The 23,269-nt window shown below is 43.4% G+C and overlaps 1 protein-coding gene across 1 annotated transcript in view; it reads right to left on the reverse strand.

Annotated features, from left to right (window-relative positions):
• The window catches only part of CTPS1 (CTP synthase 1), a 331,500-nt gene that overhangs the window by 152,386 nt on the left and 155,845 nt on the right, over window positions 1-23,269 (reverse strand). The window contains exons 12-13 of the mRNA XM_069623054.1: window positions 16,241-16,303; window positions 15,944-15,987 (exon numbers count right to left, since the gene is read on the reverse strand). Of these exons, the coding sequence (XP_069479155.1) occupies window positions 15,944-15,987; window positions 16,241-16,303 (107 nt within the window). The remainder of the gene's footprint in view (window positions 1-15,943; window positions 15,988-16,240; window positions 16,304-23,269) is intronic.

Raw genomic sequence — 23,269 nt, forward strand, 5'->3', positions numbered from 1 at the left:
ATCATACATGGCGCTGAAAAGAATTTGATGAGGATAAATATCAATGGAAGGCAATTGAATTAAGTACAAAAGGCATTATCCCGAGGGCATTGTGCGAAAATTATTGGAAGGCAGAGTGCCACTTAACAAAAATTAATGTAGGGTGTTGTAACTTTTCAATTGTAAGGGCTCCACTGTGAGCAAAGGATAATTCTATCACTGAGTCACCAATATAAAGGAATTTCTACTGATAAATCATTTTAGGCAAAGACATTTTTAGAGCAAAATTAGGTTGCACATACCTATATTAGCGCTTATTGCGAACTCGGTGCACTATGTTGAGTTTTCAAAAATCTTGGGAGCGGTGAGTGATTGAGCAGAACAGTGTGGTGAAAATGGAGAATGTACGCTAATTAGTATCTTTTAGTAGATATCATTAGTTGTATTAATTAGGCTAGACGGTCACGTGCGCTAATGCAGACCCTGACAGTCTGTGTCGGAGACGTGCGCGAAATACCTCTTACCAGCGTTTCTGCATCAATGCCGTGGATGGAGCAGCACGCGCAAAGATTTGCTTGTGTTTAAACATTGCCGCGAGGCTAGGACGGCCATCTTAGTATGGTGTGCCGCTCAAGTGGGCGGCCATGTTGGGTGTATGATGTTGGCTAGTGTAGCAGCTTAAAGGGTGTCATACATGAGATATGTCAGAGTGACCAAGGATTATTATAATGATATAATACACGCTGGCCCAATTAAGGTACTCAAAAGGAATCTTGAATGAATTACAATTAAGAACCCAAGTCCGGTTCCGTTCATTGGAGGGAGAGAGGGCTGACAGTACCAATGGTTGCAGTAGTGAAGTGCTCGAATTGGCGGCATTAAGTGTACCTTTTCATATGACGCGGTGAGCTGGGGAAGTGTACTGCCGATACCATTAATATATGATTATTAAACAGAAACAAACTTCCGTGCATCAATATCAGATACAGCATGCATGACCAAACATGGATGATATTCATCTAATATCCAAGTGGTTAGGTTCTAATTCTTGAGTTAAGAATCGCAGCTCAAGTAACGCATCAATTTGACATGGCTTCACAGAAATACAGAAAGTTCATGGTCTGTGTTGAGTCCATGTACCACAGTGTGGTATTGGCAGATTAGCCGTGCCTCCAATTGTCCGAGCTTGAGAACAAGATTACCACCTCTTTGTGGTAAAGAGACTTTCGCTATACGCACAAATCTAATTGATGTTTTGTTGTCCATTTGGTGATAACTTTGCCAATGGGTGGCCAGGGGATATTTGGACTCCTGGCTTGAGATTGTACTGCCAATATAGCGCTGTCCACATATGCACATGATACAGTACACACAAAATTTGGTATTACAATTAATAAAAGAATTTACATTGTATGTACCCAATTCTTTTCAGCGCCATGTATGATTGTCAAGAAATTCGAAGGTACAAGTACATTTTTATCTGAGTACAATTCTGAGCGTTCAGTATAGGTGTACATGCCTAACCAGGTTGGCTATTTTACTAATATGGTATTTTGTGTCTCTTCCCGTTTTCGCACACGGCATCCACTTCAAAATGGTAATCTGTCATATTTAATTGTCACTCAATATCCTTCTTTGTGTGTTTTTTAATGCAATGTGCAACAAATTGTTTTATGGGCAACTACCTCATATTTGAATTGTCTGATTAATGGATTGTGTAAATTGCCCATCGTGCCCCCTTTGTGTCTTGGTTATGATGCATCTACTACCCTCCTTGGTGCATCTTTGTATGGTTAATGTATATCTCCCTTGCAGCCTCAGATGAAGAGCCTTACAGCTCGAAAAACGTGTCAGGCTGCCTTGTACTCAATTACAATGTGCATAACCTGCATTGATTTTGTTGCTCAGTGCGCAGTGTGAAAACATACAACCCTTTCTTGCACTTAGTAATCTACCTGTGGGTAACTTGGCAGGCAACCCACACCGTGCTTTTACCTGCAGCCCAACAACCTATTTATTTTCACGGTGCTAGTGCTGGATCTCACTAGTCTCTTTCTGCCAACCCCCAATTTTCCACTCCAGTCAAAGCTTGTGGCCCTAGAAAGGTGAGCAATGAAAGTGGAGGACCGTCTCAATAAAGATGCGGAAACGTCTGTACAATGGCAAAATCGCCTGTGTGATCTAGCAAGAAGGGAGTCGACTGATAAGTCTACAATGATGGAGGCCATTCTCCAAAACTAAGGGGATGCGTGCATCTTGGAAAAATGATCAGAGAGTGGTCTGTCCAACTGTGGCTGCCAGAGCTTCCCAAGGTGAACTGACAGCCTCGGAGGTTGTAACTGGCCCGGGCCCAAGTACGGACACCCATGCAAAGGAAGTGAATAGGTTCTCAATCTTCTCAAGTAAAGGCAATGCAGGGAAGAAAGCTTGCAAGGAAATGCAACAAGGAAAAAAAAAATGCCCACGAGGAAAAATAAATCCAATGGCTCGAGGGCTTTCCTCCAGAACCTAAGAATTCCGCCCTCCACCCCATCAATAAGACAATCCCTTAAAGGATTGGGAAAGGAGCTGTCACGCCTTAGGGTCAGGAGAATAGTGAACAAGCTGGTATTGGCATTGGAGGAGAATAGATTCGCTTTGGATGAGAACATAGAATCGGTGGATGACACCCGTCTCAGTGATTTGGTAGAGATAATTGAGCAGGATAGAGAGGATGAAGAATGGAACCACCTCAAATTCGGAATGGGCTGAAATTGAAAGAATGGCCAGTCAAGTGGAAACTGACTGACTGAAAAGGGCAAAATTGGACCCGAGGACTACGCGCAAGAAATCAAACTCTACAGCACCTGGAAACATTTTCCTTACTATAGAACAGAAGTTGGCCGCACTGGGCTATACTGGTAACCCTAAACGGATTAGTAATATCTGCTTCAAAACTGTAAATAGCTCGGTAAAGTCCAAAGAGCAGAATGTGGAGGCCTTCAAAATCCAGCTTGAGAATTGTAAATCGTAGCATAGCCCCAATTCTGAATCGGAGCAATGTCATGAAACTTGTTCAATACATCCCATTGCTCCGATTCGTGTCTTCGGACAACATTAGAGTGGTTGAATTTGTGTCTGAAAAAAAGATGGACTGGGTGGTTCTCTACTTAGTATCGAGAGAGATTAAAAAAAAAGAAATCTCAATACTCTCGCAAAGTGAGAAGATGCTGCCACTTGGATATGATACAAGGCCATCTACAGCGGATTGACAAAGTCAAAATAAAATGGAGGCGCCCGGGTGCAGACGAACAGGAGGAGTAAAAATTAGAGAGGAGGCTAGGCCTAAGCGAGAGGTGGCTTCAATATCTAAGCCAGGTAATACACCTTAGTTTTCTAGTCGGGTTCAAACTTCCCAGGAGGTCACTCCCAGAAAAAATAGACAATTAAAATGTACAGTGGACAACAGCTCTGAAGCCCCCAAAAAAGGACCAGGGAGTAGGCACAGAAATTGGGTCTGGCTGTCACAATAGCCAGTACTAGTAAGAAATAGATCGCTTATCAGGATGAAACCCCCAAAGTTTGGATCGGTTCTTGGAACACAAGAGGTTTCAAATCGCTGTTAACAGAAAACTTGAGTCTGGGAAAATATGACCTCTTATGTCTGCAGGAGATATGGCTCAGGACCCCCCACCCCCTCGTATGAATTCTATGAACCCTTTTTGAACCTAGACGAAAAGAGGGTTATGGGGGGGACCCTTTGCAGGCCTCCTGACACCAATATAAGTAGATGCTGGATTTACTATGATCAGTCAGGAAACTCCTAATCCATATGTTCACGTTTTTAAACTCGAGGTTGGCAAATGGAAAGCAGGACTACCTCCTCCTAATGAATGTTTACTGGAGGGTGAATTGGTGCAAGCAAGTTAACTTTGTTCAATCTATAACAAAAGAGCTTGATCAGGTTTCACGTGAATGGGAGAAGGCCTCTATGATTGTGTGTGGGGATTTAAACATACATCTGTTGGATGAGAATGGATGTCCTCGAAAAGAGTGTGAGTTGGATGGAAGGTCTTTGAGGTTGGCTCTAGGGAGCTCCATATGCTTAATGTGCAGACATTGGGGGATATCCCAGGAGCTTACACATGGGGCCGGGGGCAAAAATGATTCTGTTTGGACTACTGTTTATTTCCGGTAATATTGTTGAAAGAGTGAGCAGATTGGAAATAGTGAAGCAGTCCCTGAGTGACCACGATCTGGTCGCTATCGGGTTGGAGTTTAGTGAAAGACCTGATGAAAAGAAAATGAACCCAGTGGAAGTAACTTGGGAATAGGCTAAGAGTAGGAAAGGAGGAGATCAATGTAATCTATGGCCAATATGAGGCGGCAGTGGAAAGGGATAAAGCGTGTATTGTATACAACTGGACACTATTCGACTTCAACCATGTAGTGAATAATAGTAAAAAAGCGGGGCAAGTTCCTAAACATGCTTATGATCGTAAGGTTGACAGGAGTAAGAAAGAACTGTGCATAGACCTGAGGAAAATTAAAGCTGGAAAGGCTCTGGATGCCGCTTGTTAGGCAGGATTATATGCAGTACCCTTTGGGTGCACTACAACAACCCTGACCTCCTGGCAATAGAAACCCAACCTTTGGTATACGTCTGCACTACACAGGTTGGTAGCGTGTGGAGCACCCAGGCTTATCGCAAGAGGGGTCAATGTGAGCTGTAGGGGAGTTACACAGAGATTCACAGTGACAAGTATTCAAATAAACTTACACACAAGGTTTCTTGATTAAACAATTATGAATTTAACAGTCAGTTTGAATAAGCCTTCTTCAGAAGGGAGCACTATACAACACCATACAAACACTTCAAAAATACACATTCATCTAAATCAGAAAATACCCATTTGGGATACCACACAGGCACTACCTACACCCTAAGGTGACTTCAATAGCTAGGGTGCTGTTGGCATTAATATATCACTGTTGCATTTAGAATATTCTTGGGAGTAGTGTTAAAGAGAAGAGAGTTCAGAATAAAACAAGTATTCACACAGTTTCTCAGATAGTTAAGTACTTTCAATACAACCCCCCAATGCAAAGTCAGTTAACCCTTTCCAGGAAGTAAGGCAAAATCAGCAGAAGAAAGAAGAGACATTCATTTAAGTTAGCAAATGTCAAGGTGAACTGAGGCACTTCTTGTAGGGAAGTAGAAAGTCTTTTCCAATGTTTAAAAAGTCTTGGTAGAAAAGAAGAAAATCAAATTATGGTCACAAGCTGATTAGGCTTGTGAAGTAAAGAAGCTGCCAGTAACTACACATGCAACCAAGCAAGTATCCAACGAGGACAAGTGGCTACACAACAAGAGGTAAGTTTTTAGACTTTACAGTACCTTTAGGTTGAAGAAAAAGTGCAGCAGATGACTTCTGTTCCTGGGCCTCAGTCGTGGGGACAAGAGGGAGGACTTCTGGGGACCCCTGCACTGGAATGGGACAGACACTGCTTGCAAACGGCAAACTTCAAACAAGTGGCTGTTCTGTGTTTCAGCTCCTCGCGCCCAACGCAAATAGCAACACCACGGTTGCTGGCTGTCAAGATGAACTTTCCTTGCTTCTGGGCTCCCGCACTCTGTTGAGGGGGCTGAGGCTTGGTCAGTTCCGCTTCCTGGAAGTCTGGAGGATCTTCCTGGCTTTCTTGGCCAGCTTAAAAGCAAAGCACACAAACTGGTGTTCCTCTCCCTGGCTATCCGGTTCCAGCAGCAACAGCAGTGGATACTCGACCAGCGTTGAGGATGTCCAGGTGCTTTACTTTGGAGTTGATTGGTCCCACCAACTCAAAAGGGAGAAGTCGTCCTTGCAGGAGCTTCTCTGCCCATATGAAATTGGAGTTTCAGCACAGCAGCAGGGATTCACAAGGCAAACCAACAGTCCAGGAGTTGCAGCAGGCGTCCTCTTCAAGTTCTTCTTCAGATTCCTTCGTCCAGGTTAAAAAAAATGGCACCCATGGGTGCTTTACTGTGGCTGCAAACAAAGCTTGCGTTAAATTGCCATAATGGTAGTAAAAAGTAAACTACTGGCGGCACCAGCCATTCAGTGAAGAAAGGGAAACATGAAAATGTTACATGAGAAGCTAGAAAAAAAAAAAGAGGATACCAACTAACCCCTCCAGCACCCTATTGTAAGATGGTGAGTGCTGGGTCTAGAAAGTTACAAATGTAAGTAAAGTAAATTTCACTTTACTGCTCTGGGAAACAGTAGTTTACCCCAGAGAAGGTATTTAAACCTTTTGGAAATCTGGATGACTTCCCTGTGGCACTGCACTAAAGGTGCTGTGTAAAAATGTAAAAGATTATGCCTATGGAGGACTCCACAACCAAAAGAAACAGTGTACAAAATCACATTAACACACATGAGAGAGTGGAAAAAAGGGGCTCACTCTCTCCAGGTTAAAAAAGAATCAAGTCCTCAAAATCCAGCAAGGTTGCTGGGGGTCTCGAAGGTAGAGGGAATTAGGGAGAATTCTCAGAAATGTGCTCACACTGCTGAGTTAATCCGTCTTTGTAAGCAGAAGTTCAGGAAATGGCTCAATGCTAGCAGAAGCCTATGGCTGCAGACCGAGGCTGAACAGATGTTAAAGGCGGTATGTAATAAAAACACAAGGGACCTCTGGGAACTGTTGAAAAACGGGGGAGACTTATAGAACCAGTTGTATGATGGGCCAAGTCAGTGAGTCAAGTTGGTACACTCATTGCTCTAGGCTATTTGGTGATCCGGGAACTTATAAGAAAATAGAGGAGCAAGAGTCCCCCCCCAAAAAATGGTTTATTGAAATTGATAGAGAAGAACTGGAGTGTAGGATAAAGGGCCTCAGCTATTCTAGAGCTGCGGGCCCAGATGGAATTTCTAATCAGCTCCTTAAGAGAACCAAATGGAGTGGAGCTGATTAGCCATGCTGATTTTTGATCAGATTCTGTATAGGAAAGAAGTTCCGGCCTCTTTGAGAGAGGCAATAATTGTCCCCATCTACAAGAAGGGCGATTGCAGTGATCCTTGTAATTACTGGCCAATCGCTGTGATGCTGGAAATGCATTGGAGGGACAAGGCCTCCATGTCCTTGTCCTGTACTCCTTTTATCATGTGTGTTCGATTTTATTTTCTGCACAGGAGTCCATGAGGGACTCCTGGCAGTGCAGTTCTTCCTCTTTTTGGTTTGGTGAACAGACCCTTGGGATAACCTCATGGCACCCATGGGTGGGGGTACAACACTGTACTCCTAGTGTATGTTTTTCGGCACTTGTGTGTGGCCCACAGAGCAGGGTATGGGCTGGTGGCAGCTCCATGCTGAATTTGACAGGTGCACCGAGTATCTCCCATTTTGAGATAACCAAGCCCTGCCACTGGAATCAATTGATTCCTGATAGGAGACAGGATGGCCCCTGTGGCCTCTTGCTTTCTATTGCTGGTTACCTTATTTTCCCAAAGCCCTGGGAAGCCCGACTTTGTTCTTTCCCCCGACTGGCTGTTGGGGGGGAAGTTACATATATGGTATCGTGGGGAAGTCCAGGCCACACTGGCTGGAGCCTTCCCAGTGACTATGTTGTGGGTACACCCTTGAGGTGGGACCTGGTGGAGTGTGTGACCAATATATATTCTGGTGTGTGACAATGACTGAGATAGCCCTGCCTGAAACTGGTATGAATGCAGTGAGGAGTGCTGAATGGCTGGGTGCTTGTCCCAATCCGCATTCCTTGTTGTGAGCGTCTGGATGGAGAAAAATGGCCTGAATGCTCTGTGAGCCAGATTGGCTGCCTGCCTGCTGAATGCTTGGCTGCCTGAGCCTGGCTCAGCAGTGTGAATGAGAGGGAGGGACAGAGAGGGACAGAGAGGGACAGAGGGGGACAGAGGGGGACAGAGGGGGACAGAGGGGGACAGAGGGGGACAGAGGGGGACAGAGAAATATATCTGGGGGGTGGGCCGGACCTCTCACTGACTAGCATCGTTCAGAAGCTAAGAAGAAACTTGATGCTTGATCTAGAAGCCCAGCTAGAAGGCGGCTATGCTGCTGCTTGCCCTTCGACGCAATCTGAAAGCTGTCGTGTCTCCATGAACTGATCCAAGAGAGGACCTGGCTAGAAGACCTCTTCCCGAGCTACGAGGGAACATCGTGCACCAGCTAACCTTCACCAGGGCTCCCTGGAAGTCAGCCTTCGAAAGACTGTCGACCGGACACAGGAACCACCATCTGAAACGAAGCACCCAGACGTTGAAGTCCATCGCCGTCGACCGAGGTTCGGAGGACCACTGACCGGAGCCGCCCCATTTGCCTAAGGCATTCGAAATCAAGGACTGCCTTGCTCATCACCGTCGACCAATTTGTCCAGCCAGTGAAATACAAGGTCGCCGACGAACCGAGGAGAATCCGCTGGTGGGTTTCCCGCCACCCAAGTCCCCAAAGACACCGACAAGGATCCAAAGGCCAGCCGTGGTCGAGTCCTGATCACCGATGCCAAATGCTGATGACCCATCGCCCCTGCTGGGCCTACGCTCATCGATCTGCTTTGCGGCAATACACAGTGGTCATCGAGGTGCACTGCATGCCTCATCTTCGCAGGACATCTATGACCGATCGTCAATGAGCACTGCAAGCACCAAAGCTTCTGCCTCAACTTTGTCCACCCTTTTCTTCGAGGAATCTCAACGATCTGTGGATCCTGCCTTAAAGGTAGTTCACTCAAAAAAACATGTACATTGGGGTAGTAGAACATTTGTAGAAGGGAACAAGACTCTGCTAAACAATATATGGGCTGGGCTTGTCAACATATCTTATTTACAGGTTGCCCAGGTGGGGGATCCTCACACAGAACTGTGTATTCTGCCAATTGTTTAACCCGTCTTGTTTTCCTCCCATATCTGGTGTTGGTTCATATTACTATTAGACTTGTATGTCATTGCAACTGTCAGCAGTTAGTGCATTTCAAAGGAGTCGAGAGTGAATTGTGGTCCCACAGTTATTGTGCATGTATATAACTTGAACCTTATTTATGTAAAGAACTGTGTTTTCACTAACAGTGTGTGGACATTCCTTTATGGGGGCTTGGGGACTACACTGTACTTAAGAACCAGCCGGCATCACCTCCTGAGAGCTTAAGCCTTGATTGCTCATCGAGTGTTACCATATAGAGAATCTTGGTTGGGGTGCTCTGTGCTTCTATTCTGCCAAATAGAGGGCAGCGGTACAGATACCCCCTCCAGTCTTTACAGCCGCCCTCCTTGATCCTTTGGGGAAGCTTTGCGGACAGCAGACCTGTTGGAGACGATCCGCTCCCTTTACTCAGGTGCATCGGTGCAACTTAGACTAGCAGCCACTGGGGTTCTCTCTGAGAAGAGAATGACGCATAGGGGCCTGAACCAAGGCTGTGCTATAGCCCAGCTGCTGTTCGCTCTGTATGTTTCAGACTTGGGTGATTCACAGGCAACAGTGAGGGCTTTTCGTCCCAAAGTCAATGGAACACTAATTCCCTGGGTCCTATATGCAGACGATGGTGTTCAAGGATCTTACCCAAGTTGGGTTGCAGAGACGAATCGAGAAGTTCGCTCAATTCCGTAGTGCGAATGATATGAAAATCAATGTCAGTAAATCAAAGATCCTCACCAGCTCGTCATCTCGTAGGAGGCTGAGAAAAGATCATACCTGGTGGGTTGCAAATGGGAGACTCGAAGAGTTAGATACCATGGTGTACCTTGGGGTGGTTATTAAAAAAAAAAAAAAACACATTGATGAGAGAGCTCATTATTTCTCACTCTGTATTAAAAGAAAACGACTTGCTGCCCAGGGCTTGAAAATTCTTGGCAAACACTGTAAATTCTCCCTGGCTCCCCATACTGTCATTTTATAGACAAAAAGTGGTGCCCATTCTAACCTATGGTTCTGAACAAATGTTGAACATGTCATGGAAAGTACGGGCCCTACTAGAGGGTTTGTTCTGGTGGAAAATTCTCAGTTTACCAAGCTCGCAAGCAATAACCACGATTAGACACAAACTTAGGCTGCAGTCATTGGAGTCAAATGTCCTCTGGAAATCAATTGTGTTCTACAGAAAATGTAGGTTGGCAGAAAGTGGAACGGAGATGGTGGGAGAAAATGGAAATTCTGGAAGATAGCGAGGTTGAAATTGAGGAGCCAACTGCAAATCCCACAAAAAGAAGAAAAAAAATACAAACAATAAAAATCAAGATTGGGTCAAATCCACCTGGCAAAGAAATGTTGATATCCTGAGACCTTCCCTGAAAAGGGGAAAAAAGGGCCTGAATCATCCCCCTCAATATCTGCTAAAAACCCCTCTCCCCATATTATAGGGACTTGTTACTCAGAGTTCAATTGAATATACTAGCAACCAGAGAAGTGGAACTGGCTAGGAAACAAATACCCAAAGAGCTGTATACTGTAGCTATTGTAGGTCTCCGGGGGAAGTGGAAACTCCAGGTCACCTAGTGACTTCTTGTACAGCCCTTACAGTCTTGCGTTCAAAGTATTTGCAAGCCCACCAGGATTACCAGTTGAGAACATTAGATCAACAGTGGTGGGAATGGATATTGATGGGAGAAAGAACAAGCTTATGCTTGGGAGTCTTGCAATACATTGATGTGACAAAGCCTGTTAAGGAACTAGCTTGAAAAGGACTTGAATGAATTGTGAGGACTGAGGTGTAAAGCTTTGTAGAACTTCATGATCCTTCTTCTCTTGTGTTTTTCTTTCGCTTTAGTTTCCCCTGCTGGGTGAATTTTTATTCATGCATTGAGTTAGAGGTGTTTTAAAATTCTGTTGGGAAAATTAGGTTTAAAAATTGTGGTATTAATCAAGTATGAAGGAGGATATAGGGGAGGAAAACTGAAACCTGAAATATCTCCCTTTTTTAGGTTTTAAATTGATGTTTTTTTGTTCTCCTGTCCCTCTTTGGTATTGTGTGGAAGGATTTGATCTAATGTATATGGTTAAGTTACTTATTGTTAATTAAGTTCAACCAATAAACATTTAATTAAAAAAATAAAAAAAAACAAAATAGCCAGCCACACAAAGTCACTTGCCAACTCAATGCTACACACAATTGCCCAGACTCAATTATCACTGGCCAATGGCTAGTGTTGAGTGCAGATTGTGAACCTGAGGACTGTATGTGGAAGGCTCTAGAGGGCTGCAGTTTTCCTAGACCCCAACACCTATGCTTATAGTGATCCCACTCTAAACAAAGCAAACATCTGCACAACTAAACTCACTGAGCAGGGGAAGGCTTTGCAGAGAATACTTATTCATCAGGTACATGGTTGAAAACGCACTATAGAAACCTAGATGCAATGGTGAGGCGGGTAGGAGCATACGAAACATCGGTTTATTTTTTCAGTCAAGTAACAAAGTCAGGATTTCAAACCAGGTTTACAGGTCTCCAAGTTGGCCATTCGATCGCACAGTACAGGACATCTTTTTCTAGATCATTGACCTTTTAATGGCTCACATCACACAGATATAAGCATGCTGGCCCATTAGTAGTCCATTCCTGGACTCATTCAGATTCTAAATGGTCAGATGGAGAAGTCCATCAATACCAAGTTGGGGCCGTCATGCACATTTTCAGGAAAGTGTTTTCTTTGGGCAGCTTTTCCATTTCATCCGACTTGTAGGATATTGGTTGACTGGTTTTGTGATCCGTACTTTTTTTTGCGACAGGTCTCTTTACCTCACTCACTAATGCAACTCTTCATTTGGTGGAATTGGTAGTCCCTAAAGCTACCAGTGCAGGGGGATGTCAACAAGGGCCCAACTGTTTATCTCTTTAGTCAGCAGAGAACACAACTAGTTCTGTCATTTTACTAAGGAGTGCTGAAAGCGGAGTCCTCCTCCCTTTGATTTGTGGGCCTTACCCTTTACTACGACTCCTCATTCCCATTTTGCGAGACAACTTGTGTTGGGTAGTTTCACAAATGTCCACCAATTGTAGGACTTGAAGACGCAGGGCTCCAACTCTTATAGGCCTGAACCACACACATTTAGTTGGTAGCAATGGCTGAGCAGGCAGGCTCAACCTAGGCGGGAGAAAGGACTGTAGATGGTACAAAGAACTAAGAGTAGACACATAGGCCAAAGAACCACTGAAAAACTAACCGCTATATACAAATAATGGTTTATTTTATATATACACCAGGTGTGAGGGGTTAGAATTGTGAGTTCTCAACAAATGCCATTTTATTAAATTAGAAGGTTGGATAAACTCCTCACTATCCATACCTTGATCAGGAATTCCCTGCCTAAAATACACTAAAGGAAAAACTAACAAAGGATATTTGTCCGTCACACTTATACATACTATAAATCAGGAAATGCATGGCAGTTCAAAACAATAAATTAATCTGTATTTCAACAATAGTCTCTTTTTAGAACCTGGGAGAATTCTGCTTCACAGTTCAAAATGAGTACATCCTAGTTTGCAACAAATTGCCAATACAGTTCTTTGCAGCTTCAATTAGTCAACAGAAGTTTCACAAATCCGATATTTCAACAAAGAAAATCGGAAGATTCTTCTTCTCTTGGTAGGATTTGCCCTCCTTGGATAAAGGACAACTTCGCAGTTCATCAATGGCAACAATTATTGTCTTGGTCAAGATGATTTTCCCAAACTGATGGTCTCTGTCAGGACACCTTTGTAGCACTTCTTAGACTTCCAACAGGTTTACTCCCATGCCTGACCAACTCCTCCAAAGGTTTGCCATCTGGATACACTCCCCTGCCCGAACAGCGTTTCATAACAAGTGCTCCCACAGTTAAGGTCAACTGAAAAAAGATTCACACCAGCTTCACAGTATTCAACAGTTGTAGCTTCAAAACCCTTAACTCTTAAGGGAAACCAAGATTCACATTAGTGCTCTTTAATATTCTTCTGTAAATAATGCTCCTCTCCTTCTGAATATGCAAGGGCAGCCTTTTTTTGACACACCGTTTCCCCACTGCAACCAAATACTGACAAGCTTAGGGTCTTGTTCTGCATTTCCCTTGTTTTAGTAATTTGAGTTCATACCAGCTTTTAACACAAGCTGTATAATATATGGTGAACGAGTTTCACAACTGTGGGACCTTTCTTAGCCCCCTTCTGCTGTTGGAAATGTTTGCTGGATTGTATGTGCCTTGATGTGAGTTGCTTTTGGCTTGCGCAATACTTGCGGGTATCATTTCTCAACAATATCGCGACATAGAGTTGCTTGTTTTTTTTATTTTTTATTGTATTGTGATGTGGTTTAAATTAAACCTTAAACAAGTTAACACATCATACAAGCAAACATAAGACAAGCAAAAAACCTAAAATTAATTTCATTTCTAACATTTTATTTCCTTTAAAAAAAGGAAAGAAACAATACATCAATAATTGACAGATCCTGCATAAAGAGATACTAAAAATGTATTTGCATTTAACACATTAATTTACTTTAAAAAACAACATAATAATCAACGAAATATTCTCCCCCCACATAAGCCTTCAACAAAAACATAATATTTGAAAATTCCGACCCAAAACATTCACTGAATTTGCTGAATATCCCAAGCCTGGCGCTAGTTAAGCCATGACAATTCATAACCCAGAGTCGTAAAGTCTCTGTCAGGCCCTTGGACCTGCAGTAACTGCATTCCGAGTTTATGACTAGATCAGTAGATTTCCAATGCCTAGTCCTCTTCCCCATATGTAGTTGATTAAAGTTAAAGTGCATATATATGTTGCACAACTTGCTACAAGGAAAAAGGACCAGGTAGATGGGGAGTTTTGCATATTATGTATTTGTGGAGTAAGTATGCATACCGCCTAACGTAATCATGTCATACCTGCAGTTTAAAGCACTCCAATGAGGATACTGATGACTCATTCATTATTTGCTGGAGATCAATGTACAAGGAATTGTCTGGAGGTTGAAGCATTTTGAAATAATTGAGCAACTGTCTCCATACATACCATGCCTTTTCAGACACCAACCTCAGTTTGTGACGAATTATAGAATTGGGTAAGGCCAGACCTAGCACCTTTTTCCAGAAGGAACCCTGTAAGACATTAAAGTAATACCCTATGTCCAGCAGTGAAAGGTCCAACGCATACAATAATGCCGGCTCCACTTTACCCAAATAGAACTTCAGTGCAGGTTCCATCGACATGTACACATTTTGGACATCAGGCGTTTCGTCTGGGCAATGTAAGGTAGATGTTTTTTATTAAGCGATGCCCTCCACATGGCCCCGGAGGTAGAGTTAGTTAGATTGTAACCTAGGTATCTGATAGGAGCCCACTCCACTCTTTCCCCACCAATAGACCACCACATAATTTTAGGTTTGGCCGAGTTGGCGAAGAGGACCACCTTTGATTTGGACCCATTAGCAAGTAAGTTATTGGCCACGGCATAGTGATGGAGCAAATTCAGCTTATGCTTGAGGCCCATGGGGGTTCGATCAAAAAGGATAAGGTCAACCGCGAAAGCAAGCCATTGAATCTTCGATGTCCAAGGCTAACCAGGATCATATTATTTAACCCTCAGCTTCTCCATATCACTCAGATAGATGTTATGGGAGCTAAGGTACAACCTTGTCGTAGACCGAGCTGAGAGGGAATGGATCTGGTCATCGAACCATCCCGGGTAACTCAGATCTTAAGAGAAGATTTTGAATGGAGTAAAGCTAATTTACTTTTGGAGGAACTTTGAACGAGATAATCTTAGTCCATAAGGTGGAACGTACTACCCGATCAAAAGCACAAGACATGTGAAATGAGGCCATATAGATCGGTGCCCCCACACCGACCCCCTTTCCTGGAATTCTGCAAGAGATGAGCCAAGATGGTAGCATTTGGGGGTGGGTGTGCCCATATTCTGTGGAAACCCAACCTGAAATTTGAACAGTTGAATGCTGCCTCAATGCCCGATTAAGATAGAAAACACCTTACTAATGGCATCTATAAGACACACCTTGCTAATGGCATCTATAAGCGCTATAGGCCGATAGTTGGCAGGGATATCTCTAGCCTCTTTTTATAGATCAGGATCACGATCGACTGGGTCCAAGAAATGGAACCTTAAAAAGAGGGCCCAGTGATCCCAAAACCAAGTAAATGCACTAATCTTTAATGTAAAAACAAATCAGAGTCCAGTGCTAATGCTGGGAAGCTCAGGACAAAGGGTAAGATTTGAAAAAGGAAATGCTCCCTAACAATCTGCTTTTATCCTCATTGGGTGACAGCAAGTGAACAAAGCATCCAATCGCACACAATGCAACTATAAAACAGAGGTGATTAGTCGACGGCTGACCATCCCTCCCAAACATTGAGACACTCCACAAGGTCTCCTGCAAATAACAAATCCATTCTATCCCAGACTAGCATCTGCATAGGTCAGTAAGAGCTGGATTCAGGCAGCCCATAGCCTCCACTCCCAGGATTCAATCAACCTTTAACTGTACATGGTCACTTCCTCTCATGCACACAAAGCGGAACAAGGGGTAGTTGAGACCCCCTCCAGGAATTCAAGGTAAAAAGGCTACCTCCATTTTGTGAATGGAGGAGTGAGTCAAAATGCATCCTAGCCAGGAAAAATGGTTTCTAAAAAGTGGAAAAAGTAGGTAGTAACATTTGCTAAGGTTCACAGGACCATGGATATCCCATGACTTTGAAGTAAGGAGAAATGGGCATACAATTACCATAAAAGGGGCATCATGATGAGCCAAAAGAAAGGATTTTGGAAAACTTACACAAATATTGCTGGAGAGGCAAGAAACCATTCTGAATTTTAACCGTCAGGTGAACCTAGGCAGACATGGACGGGATATTCAAAATGTAATGCGTTTTTAGATCCAGTCTTGGTGGAATTTTACTTCTATGCTGATGTTTACTGTTAGCATTCAGAGGCAGGAGTAACAGAAAAGTAGCTTTAGAACAAATAATATTCGACACAATACTCACCACTGGATGGTCCGTTTTGGGGTTAAATTCTGTAGAGTTAGCATCTAGAAAACAAATGAATTTGCATAATTCTCAACATATTTACTGACAACTGAATACATCAGCACAAGTTACCTGAACTTTACCATATTGTTCAATAATTTCTTTTAAAACTATAGGCTTGTTTTGGTAAAACAACAAACATGTCATCTCTTAGGAGGGGTCCAAGAAATTTAGAAATACCCAGCTGTAGTGGCAATGGCGACACACACGTTGAAACAATTCAAACATTAAACAAGCTTTTACTTCATAATTTACCTTGCCAGCCAAGAATTTCCCGAGCAAATTCTACCACTGCCAACTGCATACCAAGACAAACGCCTAAAGAAGATGGAAGAATAACGTCAGATCTTTCATCTGGGTCCAACCATTTCAAGTGCTCCTTTTGTACTATGTTAAAATAAATATAATTCAAGCAGCCTTCCCTTCCCCACTAAAACAGAGAATTTTTCAAAAGCTCAAATCCATTCATTTTAAAGCTTTATTCGGTTTAGACCTTCTGCACAATTCATTACAACAATCGATAATCAAGTTATACAATTTGATATAGTAATAAACAGGACTTAAAAAAAACAGATCTTAAAAATGATATCTTCGTTAATCGTTATCTTCTGATGGAGTTTCCCCCAATGAGGAGAGCAAGCTTGCAGCCTCATCTCACTTTCCAGTGTAGCATTTAGAAAGTACCCATCATCCTTCTTAGTAGCCAGGTACGATGCACGTACCTGGCAGAGGCAAACAACTTTCCACTCCAATATGCATGTTAAAAACATAGCTTCTCAGGTGCTCCTTACCCTTGCTACAATCAATCCAGCTTTTAAATATCAACTTCTTAATTCTTGCGTGACAAAGCAAATTAACATGAAATGAGTCAAGGTTTCATTCGCCAATCTGCAAAGGGGGCAACCACCAGTTCGACAGACCATGACCGGGTGTACCAGGCTGTATGCAGAATCCGAAGCCTAAAACGGATATATAAGGAACGTTCGTAGGGGGGTTGGGGGTGCAGGTGAATTTCATCTAGCATATGTTTACAATTTCCGATCCTGTTGCTAGGTAAAAATTTGGGGACATTCTTCAGTGCCTCTATCTGTTCCAAGGATTAACTCTTAGCAGGTACTTTTAGTTCAACTTTAGATATGGACACTCAAGGGGGTTGTCCCATAAGGATTGAGCATTCATTGACACCTCTTTAAAACCTTCCAATTGGATAACGATTCTCAGGACATCTCTATAAGGAATTAAGCTTGGAGAGGACCAAAGTCTTATCCAATATAGTGCAGGTATAACTGCAATCTGATGAGCTTTAGGCCACACCTGGAAGTCCATTTAGACCAATGAAGTCGGGGCATTTTGCGGTAAAAGCAATAGCTTATGAAAAATATTCTCGATTGGAGATAGTAAAGTTATATTAGGACATCCCCAAATCTCTGAACCATAGAGTGCTGCTGGTAGAGCTTGTTTTTCAAATGGTTCTAGTGCCAGTGACATTGCCCCGCTACCATGACCCTTAAAAAATGAATAGCTACCCCCACTGTATTTGCTTATGGTGACTGGCTTTTAAGAGGTGATCTAATCACCCCCCCCCCCGTTTCGTTAAACCTAACCACCAGGTAATCAAAAAACTTTACTTGTTCTCTACCTCCATGTTCACACGGCAGGGCCTGGCGAACGGCGGTTTAAAGAGCATAACATTTATTTTGTTAACATTCAAATCAAGCCCAAGCTCCTTAAATTTTCTCATAAAGAGGTCAAGAGATGTTTTCAACCCCTTAGGCAAAGTGGCAAGAATAACAGCATCGTCTGCGAAAAAGAGGGTTGGCTACCTCTTGGATGAAATTGTAAGTGCATCCAAGGCTCCCACCTCTAAGGTATATATATCGAGAACAGGAGCGGAATACACATTGTTGGCGGACCCCCACCAAAGTATTAAGTTTGTGCTTGCCCATAGCGGACTGAGGCCTTTGTCGCCACATACAGCAGTTTAATTGCATTAAATAGGGTAGTCAGTGCTTTCCTCCCTTCTAGAACTTGCCACAGAACCTCTTAGTCGAAGGCCGTTTGGAGATCCAAGAATACAGCATATATTTTCATTTTGAGCAATTTGGTATATTTCGGAATTAATAAAAGGAGTAGGAAGCAGTGATCCATAGTGCCCCTGCAGGCAGGGAACCCGGCCTGTGCATCATTATTAATCTCCAAATCGTCCAACCATCTGAAGTTTAACTTGAAGTACCTTCCTGAATGTCTTCCCAGCATAATCTAGTAACAAAATAGGTTGGTAATTTCCCGGGTGCTCTCTTCCTCCTTTTTTACACACTGGGATTATAGTTGTCTTCCTCTAGGTTCTAGGGATTACCCTTGAGCATATAACTGCATTAAATACTGTTAGGTATGAATTGGTGTAGTCACACTGGTGAGACTACACAAGACTTAACTGCTTGGTATTAGGTAACCCACTTTTTGGTATAGGTCTGTAACAGCCAGGCCTATCTCAGGAGGGGTAAATGTGAGCTGTAGCGCTGTACAGATGAAATCAGTCAAAGTAACTAAGGTTGTAAATATTTATTTAACATCGGTTTTAATAAAGAATTATTTAAAAAGGCAATTTATTGTAATGATTCAAGCAAACTTTGGAAATTACTTTTCTGAATCAATAAAGCTGGTGAATACGCTTTGGGTATGCTTAATACATTCCTCCTACACCCTGAAGTGACTTCAATTACAAGGATAGCATTTGCATTTATATATAACACCAATATAGTTTGTAGACGGAGTTACAGAAAAAGTCAGAGTTCAGAAAATCACTAGTAGGAACACAACCTGATAAGCATATGCAAAGGGAGTTGAAATGAGACAGTTAAGCAAGTGCAAGTCTCAAGTGAGACAGCACGATTTAAGGAAAGAAGGTAAGCACCCCCAAGCCCAAAACAGTACCTCTGGTTAGAGGAAAAGTGGTCCAGCTGGATTCCGTCTTGCTACAGCCAAGCAGACTATGGTCCCGGAGCCTCAGTCATGGGGACAAGAGGGAGGACGTCTGGCGGGTTCCTGCAGCAGTCCTCGGCAGCTGTGGGCTCTCTTCAAATCAGAGGCACTTTGCGGTTTCAGCGGGTATCTTCGGTTGGAGTTTCCTTGCTCACTCGGTCCTGCAACTCTGGTGAAGGGACTCTGGATCGGGATTTCCTGCTTCTGGAGTGTCCCGAGGAGGCTCCTGGAGCTTTTAGCCAGATTTGTTCCACGGCAAATGTTGCACTCTGTTATGGACACTTGACACCTGGCATCGGGCTTCTGCAGCAACAGAGAGGCACAGCAATTCAGGGATTATGTGTTTCCACTGTTTTTGGAGTCATTTTTGAAGTCTGACAAACGCCATACGCCTCTACTTTTCGTACGGTGACATACAGCACCTTTAGTGCAGTGTCACAGAGAAATACGTTAGATTTCTCATAAGGTTTAAGTACCTTTTCTTGTGTGAACTACTGTTTGCAAGAATAGTAAAGTGAAATTTACTTTACTTACCTTTTCTTTGTAGGTACAGCACACACCATTTTATGGGGAGTGCTGAGGGGTTACCTAGTAGCCCCTTATCCTACATTCTCATGTTACATTTTGTTATGTTACCCTCACTTCTTTAAATTGCTGGTGGCAGTAGTTTAATGTTCCTACCATTGTACTTTTCTACCGCAGGCTGAAACCTCCGCTGCAGTACAGTCAAAATGTTGTCAAAATGGGCCTGGTCTTCTTTTTATGCCATTTCTGCTCGTGAGGTCTTTCTTGGGTTTTACATTGCGCCCCAAGCCAGGTTTGAGCCTTTTGTTCATTTTGCCTTTGGCATGCTTCAGTCTTGAAACCCGCCTCTGGCTCCAGTGTGTCTGGAAAGGCAGGATGCGAGCGTTAGGGAGATTTATCAGATCTGTGCTAAATCCCTTCTACCTAAGAGACTCCCAGCTCTTTTTGCTGGTCTTGAAGACTTGAATTTCTTACCAGGAGAAAGTGAGACCTTTTTCCCACTCTCTCATGCAATTTTCTGTGATTTAACCTTTGAGTTTCTTTTTGACTTTGGAGTCTGACAAACTCCATTAGGGATCATCTTTTACAATGTGACACAGCAACTTCAGTGCAGTGGCACAGGGAAGTCTTATATCTTCCAAAGGTTTAAATATCATCTCTCGGTAAAACTACTGTTTCCAAGAGCAGTGAAAAAAATTGACTTTACTTACAAATTGTAACTTTCTAGACCCAGCACACACTATCTTACCATTGATTGCTGGAGGGGTTACTTAGTTTCCCCTTTGTCTAGTTTCTCATGTAACATTTTTATGTAACCCTTACTACAATTAATGGCTGGTGGCAGTGGTTTACTTTTTACTACCATTGTCTGTTTACTGCGGGTTGCAATTGCAGCCTTGGTAAAGCAGCTATAGGTGCCCATTTTGTCAAAATGGCCCCAGTCTTCTTTTTTCGCCATTTCTTGTCAGAAAGGTCCTTCTTGAGATTTACTGTGCGCACCAAACCAGGTTTGGTCCCTTTGTTAGTTTTGTCTTTGGCAGGATTCACGAGTGAAGCCCGCCTCTGGCTCCAGAGTGTCTGGCAGTGGCAGGAAGCAACGGAGGTGCCCGAGACTCCCTGTGCTTAGTCTCCTAGGAGACAGAAATGCACTCTTAGGTGATTGGCCGGATGGCTGTCCAGCAAGGACAGCCACCCTGCTGTGTGAATGATATCTAGGCTGGAATCAATGGGCGAAACATGCATATGGGCAAGGCTTTTGGCTTGGAATGCAGAGTCGAACACTGGAATGAAAGAATCCGAAGAGGAACTTGGAAGAGACGCCTGCTGCAACTCCTGGACCGTTGGATTGCCCAGTGAAGCCCTGGTGCTGTGCTGAAACTCCAAATTCGCCTTGACTAGAGAAACCCTGCAAGGACGACTTGGTGGGACTAATCAACTCCAAAGTAAGCCCACCTGGACATCCTCTCTGAGCTGGCTGTACTTCCACTGCTGCTGCTGTTGGAACCGAAGTGCCAGGGAGAGGAAAACCACATTTTGTGCGTTGCTTTTAAGTCAGATCTGGGCGCCAGGAAGATCCTCCGGATTTCCCTGAAGCAGGACTGACCAAGCCTGAGCCACCTCAGAGTGCTGGACCCCAGATGCAAGGAAAGTTCAGAGTGTTATCCGAGAACCGCAGTGTTGTTTTTTGCGGTGAGACGCGAGGAGCTGAAACACAGAAGAACCGCTGAAATGAAGTTCACCCATTGCTGCCGCGGACCTTACCATTACAGAGCAGGAGTCCCCAGACATCCTCCCTCTTGTGACAACGACTGAGGCCCAGGAACAACGGGATATTCAGAGCTGTACAGGAACAGAAGCCAACTTGAACCATTTCTTCTAACCAGAGGTACTGTAAAGTCTAAGGAACTTACCTCTTGTTGTGTAGCCTTGCTTGCTTTCAGTTGAGACCTGTCTTGGTTACCTTGCAGAGTTGCTTGCATCTTTGCCTTCACAAGCCCAACAGCTTGTGGCCCTTCAAGTGTTTGTTATTTCCACAAACTCGTTTGAAAACTTTGTGCAAAACTTGTATTTACCTACCAGAAGATCTTCAGCTTCCATAGACTTTGCTCAACGAACATTGACTTGCCTGGTTCCCTATAAGACTCTTCTGCCTCCGACTCTGTGCTTTACCTTTCCCCAGGAAAGGGTTAATTTACTTTGCAGCGTAGGGGTTTAAAAAGTACTTACCAGTTTATGAAGTATTGTGTTAACCTATCTTGTATTCCTATATCTAACCTTTGCACAAGACAGTGATAAATCAATGTCCAGTGTCCTAGCTATTTAAGTCACCTGAGGGTGTAGGAAGTGTGTGTGCCAATGGGGTATAAACTGATGTAAAGCAACTGCAAGTGTGTTTTGAAGTATACTTAAGTTGCATGTGATTTGCTCCCTTCTGAAGGCTTATATAACTGACAAATAAATAAATAATTGCTTTAATCAAGAAACCTTGAGTGTTTATTTGAATAACTGTCACTGTGAAACTGTGTTACAAACTTTCTGCTCACATTGACCTCTCTTGAGATAAGCCTGGTTGCTCAGCCACACTACCAACCTGTGTAGTTCAGACTTACACCAAACGTTGGGTCCCTATTGCCAGGAGGTCAAGGTTATAGTAATGCACCCAAAGAGTACTGTATATAATCTTGCCTAACAGTGAGGGAGGTTCCTGTTAGGTAGAATTGCATGCAGCACCCTCTGGGACCACCACATACAATTAGGACTACAGGTGTAAGCAAAAATCAACCTTTGGTATTAGGCTGTACTACAAAGTTTGTGGTAGTGAGTTGAGCAGCTAGGCTCATCTCAAGAGGGAATCTGAGCAGTAAACAAGGATACACAGAGGTCTTACAATCAGAGTGGTTCAACACTCAAAGTTTCTTGGCAAAACACGTATTAATTTATTACACAGTCATTTATAAAACATTCACTAGAATGAGGCAACTTCACATCAGACAACTACACTTCAGTACCAAACCAATAAGTTCAAGTAAATTAGGCTCCCCTGAAATAGGAGCAAAATGGCATTTCAGTCACTTTAAATAGGAGGACAAAGGCACATGTTAATAGAATAAATCACAAATGCTTTCTTAGGCAATGTAAATAGTTTCAATTCACTAGAGGACTTGATTCAGTTCAATCGGCCTCGGCCAAAGTTAATGGGCTAGTGTCTTGGATAGGAAAGAGCAGTTCTTGTAGTAACAGTAAAGTCTTATGTTGGGTCACAAGCCGATTAGGCCTGCAAGTTGGGCAAGTTCCACAAACTTTCACTGTGAGGAAACTTCTCTCAATCGGGTTGGCACAGTACCTCAATATGAAGAAAAGATGCAGCTGAAGACGTTGGTTCCTGGCAGTTCCTGCAGATCTCACTGTTCCGGAGCCTCAGTCGTGGCGACAAGAGGGAGGACGTGGGGGGACTCCTGCACTGCACAGGGACAGGTCAAACAAGCTGGCAAAATGGAAGATATTCGGTTCGAGCAGCAGTAGTCAAGCACAAGCTGGTGTCCTTCCCCCCTGGTTAATCCTAACCAGCTCTGAGAATGGTATCCAGGTGGCTAACGAGTGGAGTGGTCCCACCAACGCAAAGGAAGAAGTCATCCTTCAAGGGGCTTCTCTGTCGAGATGAACTTGGCAATTTGGACCTAAGGTGAAGGGAATTAGCACATTTATGAGAATTCTCCCCAACAGCTCCCGAAACTCCCTTGTCCTTTGTCTCTCGGAGTGCATGAATGAAGCCAGTCC

Source organism: Ambystoma mexicanum, chromosome 11 (genome assembly GCF_040938575.1).
Source record: "Ambystoma mexicanum isolate Mex_15411 chromosome 11, UKY_AmexF1_1, whole genome shotgun sequence".
Taxonomy (NCBI): Eukaryota; Metazoa; Chordata; class Amphibia; order Caudata; family Ambystomatidae; genus Ambystoma; species Ambystoma mexicanum.